Source organism: Caenorhabditis briggsae, assembly GCF_000004555.2.
Source record: "Caenorhabditis briggsae complete genome, chrIV, whole genome shotgun sequence".
In the NCBI taxonomy this organism is placed as follows: domain Eukaryota; kingdom Metazoa; phylum Nematoda; class Chromadorea; order Rhabditida; family Rhabditidae; genus Caenorhabditis; species Caenorhabditis briggsae.
Window position 1 is genome coordinate 5,025,468 of NC_013487.2, and position 8,686 is coordinate 5,034,153.

The 8,686-nt window shown below is 35.9% G+C and overlaps 2 protein-coding genes across 2 annotated transcripts in view; one reads left to right on the plus strand and one right to left on the minus strand.

Annotated features, from left to right (window-relative positions):
- The window catches only part of CBG21667, a gene marked incomplete at both ends in the record, with an annotated part of 14,533 nt that extends 7,785 nt beyond the window's left edge, over positions 1–6,748 (minus strand). Inside the window, 8 exon segments of the mRNA XM_002632868.1 lie at positions 2,800–2,885; positions 2,934–3,123; positions 3,914–3,999; positions 4,042–4,117; positions 4,164–4,252; positions 4,380–4,506; positions 4,511–4,515; positions 6,598–6,748. Of these exon segments, the coding sequence (XP_002632914.1) occupies positions 2,800–2,885; positions 2,934–3,123; positions 3,914–3,999; positions 4,042–4,117; positions 4,164–4,252; positions 4,380–4,506; positions 4,511–4,515; positions 6,598–6,748 (810 nt within the window).
- CBG21669 lies at positions 120–1,475 on the plus strand (the record flags this gene model as incomplete). The annotated part of the gene is made up of 1 exon (XM_045235251.1): positions 120–1,475. One exon carries the CDS (start codon positions 120–122, stop codon positions 1,473–1,475), a length of 1,356 nt encoding a protein of 451 aa, XP_045097393.1.
- Positions 6,749–8,686: the final 1,938 nt, after the last annotated feature.

Below are 8,686 nucleotides of genomic sequence, written 5' to 3' on the forward strand. Positions count from 1 at the left end.
TGTTCCGCGTGAAGCAACGAGATGCAGCAACTCTACTCCCGATCATTAGAGCACATGTCAAACCAGGTAAGAAAAAAAAATACATCCTGCTCAGCTCAATTTTGTCTACTTCAGGCTCTATGATTGTATCCGATGGTTGGGCCGCCTACGGTGGCATCAGAACCCTCCAGAGAGCGTTTACACACAGATGGGTCAATCACAAAGTAAACTTTGTTGACCCCAGCGATCGACGAGTTCACACTCAGTCTATTGAAGCCACATGGGGTGCTTTCAAACGGGAACTCAAAGCGAAATATGGCGTCCCAGAAGATCAACTCGACGGATACATGTCGACATACATGTTTAGACGATACTTCGGAAGAAAAAAACTTCTGAACCACCTTCTGATCGAGATGAAGTATTATAAGAAAGAAGATGACTATGATTCAAGTGAATCTGAACTCTCCACGGATGAAAGCTCTGATTACGACGGCGGTGAAGACGAGTCCGATTCCAGCGACCCGAATCATGGAGACGACGATGATGAAGACGGAGCAGATAGTACAGTTGATGATAATAATGGCTATGATGATGATGATGACAATAATGACTATGAAGATAATGGTGATAATAATGATGATGATGATTATGATGATGACGATATCCAAAACGAGGATGAATCAGAGTTTGAGGAAGAGCAGGAGGGAGAGCAAGAAGAAGAACAGGACGAAGAGCAGGACGAAGAGAAGGAGGATGAGGAGCAGGATGAGGAGCAGGATAAGGAGCAGGATGAGGAGCAGGATAAGGAGCAGGATGAGGAGCACGAAAAGAATCACGAAGATGAGTACGAAGATGAACAGGAAGAGGAAGATCAATTGACTGAAGCACCGACCACGAAAATCTTCAGAAAAAGAAAACAGTTCGATTCTGATAGAGTTTCATTTGCTCCCAAACAACGAAATGAAAGAAACAATCGCGCCTTTACATTTTCAACAAGACAAACCACAATGGCTGCTCGTTTGAATCGAAATAGAAACGAACGTCGAAGTTCTTCTACCGCTTCTACAATGAGAACCACCACCTCTTCTAAGCCAGAAATGATTATCAAAACCAACAGACCAATTTCGTCAACTACACCAAGGCAAACGACGACCAAAACTCGAAAACCTCGGAAGAAGACACAAAGTCGAAAAGCTGATCCTACAACCACCATCACAACCACAGCAACCATGAGGACCACGACCACCATGAGAACAAGACGAACAACTTCCCATCAGTCGAGAAGAACCACGACAGAACCTCGTACGAAACGGACGACGTCTGCCCCTGAAACGAGACAAACAACCATCACCACTCAGAAGACTCGGAATGATAGAAGAAGACGCGGGCGGCCCACTACCACCACTCCAAGATCGACTACCATTACTCCAAGATTCACAACCACTACTCTAAAATCCACTTTCACCGGCCGAAGGAAGTTCAAAGGACGCGGATAAGATCATCTTGTTGCAACCGATATTCTTTTTTTTGTGTTCTGAACTATTTATCCTCTCTAATTCTTATATGCCACACCTTTTAGTCTTATACCTTCTTCTGAATAAAAATCAAAATTACAAAAAAAATTATTTTTAAAACATCAAAACTATTGAAAACATGATTGGAATAAATAAACGTTTCAATCTAACCAAATTTTCAAACAAAAACATGAAAGCTATTCAAATACCCACATCTTTCTTTAAGGACCAGAATTTTTTTTAAGGGCCAGAATTTTTTTTTAAGGACCAGAATTTTTTTTTAAGGACCAGAATTTTTTTTTAAGGACCAGAATTTTTTAAGGACCAGAATTTTTTTTAAGGACCAGAATTTTTTTTAAGGACCAGAATTTTTTCTAAGGACCAGAATTTTTTTTAAGGACCAGAATTTCATACTAGAGCCGATTTTTTTTCAAAATTTTTCAAAAAAAATTTTTTTTTGAAAATGTTTAAAAGTTACTTTAGAAGATAGAAAAATGTCCAAAAATGAGTTTCGCACTCAAGCAAATCCTGAAAAACTAATTTTTAACCTCGAAAAATGCATGTTTTTGGCCAAAATTTAGTATTGAAAGCACTTTCAGAGGGCATATTTCGGCTCCTTTCGAGAACGGGCTAAACATTTTTTTGAATTCGGATTCAACATGTTCGAAAGTACCTTTGTACGAATTTCGAGCAAATTCTCAACCGTTGTCTGAAAAACCTTCCCTTGTCAGATCTAATTCCGAATCGTTTACCTGAGTTATGATACAATTAGTCCTATACTTTTTCTGGTTAAGAATATGTGAATTTAGTCCTACTTTTTCTGGTTAAGAATATGTGAATTTGATAAAACAGTATTGATCTAGACTTATGCAATCGTGAAAAAATATCGTGAAAATAGTTCAACAGAATTTTTTCATTCCACTATCACAATTTTTATATTTTCCGAGTTTTTTTTGGGGGAAAAAAACCAGAAAAATCGACGTAAAGCAAGGAAAAACAAGACAATTCCAAAAATAGCCTATTTTTAGGTTACGGTAGTTGTTGTTGTAGGATCTTCTGCCGCAGCCACGGCTCCGATTTTTTGTGTACGTCTCCATCTTTACTAATTGTTTCTTCCAGTTTTTTTTTGAAGCTTAATAGTTTTTGAAACAGGAAAAAGTTACAGTAACCTTAACTTTTCCAATTACTCTAAACCAATGGGACATTTTTCCATAAACTTATTTGCCTTTGATTACTGCAAAAGTTCACATATTCTTCATCATATAAAATATAGTACTTATTTCAAATATTTGATAACAAAACTCACCAAATCCGCACTAGGCCTGCTAAGCTCCGAAGCATTCACCACTTTCAATTTATAGTAGGGAAAATCTATCTCATCGTGTGAGTTCTCTGAAAATTGTCTTGTTTTCATGTGGGTATGGGCAAACGACAGCGCACCAGTAGTAAAACAAATAACATGATCATCTTTCCTAGTGATAGTGAAACCGAGTTTTAAAAGTGTCTCTCTTGTGGTGTTCACGAGATTTGGGACAGCTTCAGTGGTCAGTGTCATTGAAATGAGTCTATTTGATTTTCGGAAATAGCTGATGAATGGTTCGGCGGCTGTGTGGTATTCAGCTATTCGTTTCTGGAAAAAATACTAGATTTTAGAGAATTGAAAATTATAACGGTTCAATTAACAAAATTTTCATCATAATGTCGAATATCATATTTGCTATAATATAAACCTACACTTTGAGCATAATATCTCGTTTCCTATGAGAGAAAACAGAAAACTGTCAGCTGATAAAATTTTTGTGATATTATGATAAACAATTTTTAGTTGACAGTTTTTCGATATCTTTGACAGGAACAAGATGAATTGGCTCAAAGTTGAAAGTTATGGAGTTCTTCTATCGCAGGTTTCAATTGTATTTCGAGCTAGAAAAAAACTATTGAAATTGTGGCATTTTTGAAAAGAAGACTACGGAATCAACGATTCAATGTTGTTATAAAATTGTTGAAACGGAAAAGTTTGCATAATTAATCCTCATAATTATTGTCCGGCGTTGATGAACGTTGCGGTTAAAAAACAAACATCATCTAAAAAGCTATATAGAAAAAATATACTAAATCTAATTAATTTTAAAAAATTTGGAAACTTCAAAGGCGCATGGAATGTAACGACAGAAGACGACGATGTTTCAGATGAACCGGCAATGCACCTTTAAACGAATTTTCTGACGCAAAGTTCATCGCAGTGTGACAATCATAGTATTAAAGCTGTTAATCGTTGAGGTTTAAAACCAACTCGGATAATTAGGAAGTGAAACAGTTTTTAATGCTTTAAAATGTTTTTAGGCAGAAAACACAGTAGGAAAAATTAGTCGAAATTGCAGACAAAAGAACGCATGTTCATCCCTTTCTTTGTTCTTTACCTCTATTTTCCCTCGATCAATGTCATCGGCACTCCTCATCATTTGATTCAATTCTGGATTGATCTTTTTGGAATCATCATCTTTTCCTATAAATTTCTTATAAATGTTGTGTCTCTCCTATCTCTTACCATTAGCCTCTCCATTCAATCTTGTTAATGATTGCTCATCCTTTACTGTCACATCGATGGCAAATGCGATTTTATGCTACAAAAATACTCTTCAAAAACATTCAATGTTCCCAAAAAACTACCTTCATCTCAAATTGTTCCAGTGACCTGCTTTGAGTACGCGCTCGAAATCCTTCCGCTTTTAAAATTGATGACACTGTGGGCACGATATCTGACAAAAATTCAATTAGTTAATTTTCCGGTTTTGTTTTTGTGGATTCTTCCGTCCAATTTCCGATAGTGTCGATAACGGAAATTGGATATTATTTTTGGCTTTTATATAGACTCTGTTGCCTCACCAATGATGAAACGTTGTGACATTAATACTGCGATACGACTGGAAATCATTTCAAGGATCCAATCGATGTTTAGAATTCCATCGTCGTTCTGAAAACATGGGAAATCTAAGAAATCAAAACATTCAAACATATCGGTCTTATAAGAGTATTAGGAAACAGGAAAATTGTGCTAGTTATAAAACAGCCAAAAACTGAATTTCTAATTCTTTAGGTAAAATTATAGGAAATTGGCTACTTTTAATAAAACCTGTTTCACAATGCTAACAAGACAGTTTCAACTCATAAAATGTGATACGAAAAGTTATTTTTTTCACAATTTGAGGTACAATACATTTTGGAAACAAATTCTGGGAATTCTACGAAAAATGAGCTAATGACGGGCCCTTATATTAAAGTGTTTACGGTGAGCTATCAATGAAACGTTTTTTTCGTTAGGTTTTGGGAGTTTTCTGAAAATTAGAGACCCTTCTAATCATCATTCACACGAAAACGATGAAATATTCAGCAAGTTCTGTCCATGAGGCTAAAAATTATTTCATTTTGATGATTCTCGATCAATTTGGATAGGTACTTCCCATTTTTATCAACGCCCAGTAACATCGAATGGATAAAATTTCATGTTTCAGTTAGTTCATGAATTGCTGTATGGTTACTAGATTCATTTGAAGTCGTGACTATAAAATTTTCCATAACTTTCATTAATTTATAGACCTTAGAAAGACGATGGAACGTCTCTCCTGTTTCTCAAAAATATTTTTCTAACCAAAAACCGTATCAAGGATGGTTTATGCGAAATTTTCTGTTTCATATAGTTGACAAGAAAGAAGTGTTGAATGTAGAATGTGATTGTGGAGAATTTGCTTCCGTACAGATTAATCACAGCTGTGGAAAAGAAACACCGATGGCCGTGGCCAAAGGTCCCACAACGGCAACTACCGTAACCTAAAAACCGTTACCTAACTTTTTTCCAGGATTCATTTTCTCGTTTTTACTGATATTCGTGGATTTTTCAGTTATTATTCCCTAAAAAAGGCGGGAAAATGTTTTATAGTGAGCAAACTGAGCAAACTGATTCGATACAAGAAATCCGGTGCATAAAAATATTTCTTGGTTACTGTAGTTGTCGTTGTGAGACTTTCGGCCACGGCTACTGGTGTTTCTTTTACACCAATTTTTTGCACCACGGTTATACTCAAAATACCGTGTCATGACCAGATTTATGCAATGTTTTCTGTTTCATGTCTCTAATAAGAAAACATGTGGAATGTTGAGTGTGATGCTAGGTGAGACCCCAAAACACAAATACTCACAAATACTTTTTAGATTATTACAAGAAACATGCCGAGGATAATGCCAGCTACTGTATTTTGAGTGAACATTATCTTTTCTAAAATAAAAAAATCCGATTTATTTGAAGTTAATTATAAGGATTGAATATGTTTCAGGAATGCCGTAAATGTATGTCTCGTAAGCTCTCCAAGCAATCCGAACAGAAAGTAAATTACAGGCAAACGTACGATCATTGCTGCGCAACGGTGCCGGAAATGTATGATTTCATAGTTACAGTAATCTTTTCAAACCACTCCATTGTTTTTCTTTCTTCAAAATTTCCCTGTTTCCAGAGTTTCCTTTAACCAGGTCTGAGTTCAACCTTCAATAGTCCTTAAAGGTGGGGGGACAGGCCGTAACAGTGTACAACGCTTAATGTCACTCTGAGTACAGCTGTCGTCCTCGCCTTTATGTATGCAATCGGGCTGCCGTTTTCTCTTTGCCCGCGTAGCTCAGTCGGTAGCGGCGCCGCGCCCTCAATCCTGGCCCCCACAAGTTCAACTCCTCGAGGGGCATATTTAAGCGGAATTTCGAGAACATTATTTTTTCATGTCCCCCCACCTTTAACCATAGCGATCCCTTGAAAAAAAACTCGTTTCACTCACTCTCAATGCCTCCTGTATATCCTTAATCTGTGTTCCCGTTCCACTGAGTCTTGTAGGCAAATATTGGAAGACAATATCCTCAACAGAAATGGAAACAAAGTTAAATGATCCAGTGAGTTCCTCGATTATGGATCCCTTTCTGGAAGCAGGTCCTCCTGAAAATAGTGCTTTGATTTTAAGGATTTCCGTTGGAAGTGCAAATTTGATGAAAGGAAAAGCGTAATCGAATCAAATTATGATTTCATTTAGAGAAAGAAATTTCCAGCAATAGAAGGGTGACTCACCAAAAATGAATCCTACGGAAACTTGATTCGACTGGAGGGACCTTCCTACCGACGATCCAATGGTTACTGGAATCGGTGCCGGCGGACGGAATAGGTCCGAATGAGCATCTGGCTGAAAATCGGTTCTCGATGGAGTACAGCCCATCCATGCACCCGACAATCACTGCTGAAAAGAATATGAATGACAAAACTTTTGGGATTTTGATAAAGGATAAAGAGGGATACAAAAAGGAAATGAGTTGTTTCCGATGCATCCTGGAAGAAATACGTCAATCAGAGTTTTGGAGAGGAGGAGGAGGAGTGTGTGAAAAGTTGGGGATGAAAATTTTTTAGAGAGAAGGAAAAGAAGAGGAAGAGAATGGAAGAGGAAAACGAAGAGGAATAAGTTGAAAAACGGGGGATGATCTTTCGGAAATATAATATGATCTGAAATTACGTCATTCCTGAAATGTCTGAAAATGAAATTTAAGTATGTGATTTGAGTTATGAAAAAATGCGGCTTCGTAACTACATTTTAGGGTGATAAAAAATCTGGGTTTTTGGTATGAGATTGCTCAAATCGAATTTCGCCTAGAATTTCGATGAGGGCGCTATTACTTTGGTGCATCTTTTCGATTTTTAACTTTTTCAAAGCAAAAATTCGACTAATAATTACGAAAAACACATGCTTCTTTAAGAATTTTGCTACCAAACCTAAGCTCCGCTCACTCTCTAATTTTTGGCCTCAACCGCGCATTGAAATTAAACCATAGTAATATATGAATTCAAATTAACTCCTTCGTAAAAAATCAAAGGGAATATTGAACCTAACAAAAATGCGCAGCTAAAACAATAACTTAACACAACCATGAAACAGAAAAAAATCCAAAATTTCTTGATTCAATTTTTCCAAAAAGTCAAAACTAAAAGAATTTGTCTTTTCGAAAAACCAAAATTTATACAAATCAAAGCTTCGAAAGGTTTCCCTTATCTATGTCATATGCCAATTGGAACATCAAAAAAGAAAAGGGGGAAATCTCAGAAAAGTCGGGTGGAATTGCGTAAATCGACATTGTGATGGCTGTTTTAAGTTTTCAAAGTGAAACATCAGATGTCATAATTTCTGGAAAATTCTTTGTTTTTGACCAAAAATATCTTATGGAGTTTTACCAGACACTCTAGATTTCAACATTGAGTCACTTTTTTTGGTTAATGTAAGAGATATCAAAACAAAATATAGTCAACTAACAAAACTTTAAGTATAACATCAATAAAAATTTCTCAGCTACAAAATTTCAATATCTTTCACAAGATCTGAGAAAATTTGGTTTTACGTCGCCTGTCTGTGCCCATCTTTACTGGAGATTTTACGGTAATTCAAGGTTCGTTAGACTGAGAAATCTAGAAATTCAAACGCTTTATCTAATACAAAGAAAATGGATAAGCTTTCAAATAGAAATAGTGTAACAGGAATTTTCTAGAGAGATAAATAAAAAACAAGAGACAGATAAAGTACATAAGTTTTCTGGCTTCGAAATCAAGACATAGTAATTTTGCTGGTTACTAATTAAAAAGTTAGCAATGTACCGAAACAGCAAAATTGAATTTTTACATTATTTTCAAGTTTTATCAGAATTGTTTTTTGGAATTTCAAAAGTTCTGAATATTCCAAAACACAGCCATCGGAATTGTTAATCTTTGGAAACTTCCAATTTTTCCAAATTTAGGATTTAGAAATATTCCGAATATTTTTCTCGTTTTCCAGAAACGCGGATTCCAATATCTGGAGTTGTAAAAAGAACAGATTCTTTCAGATCAAGGAACAACACATACTTGCCTACATGCCTTTTAAAATACAGTGAAAAGTTTCATCATTTCTTGAAGTTTTGTTTCTTCATACTGAAAAGTTTTAGGATCTTGGGAATTTATTTCGATACAATTAATTCCGAAATTTTTCGAAATTTTGGAATTTCCGGAATTCTGGTTTCACAAGAATAATAGTAACGGAACCATTTTGCTAATGTCATTCATAACTTGTCTGAAACATAATATTTTTTCAAAATTTCAATAACTGGTTCGGGAAAAACTTTGCATTTTTGCTGTTTCTTCT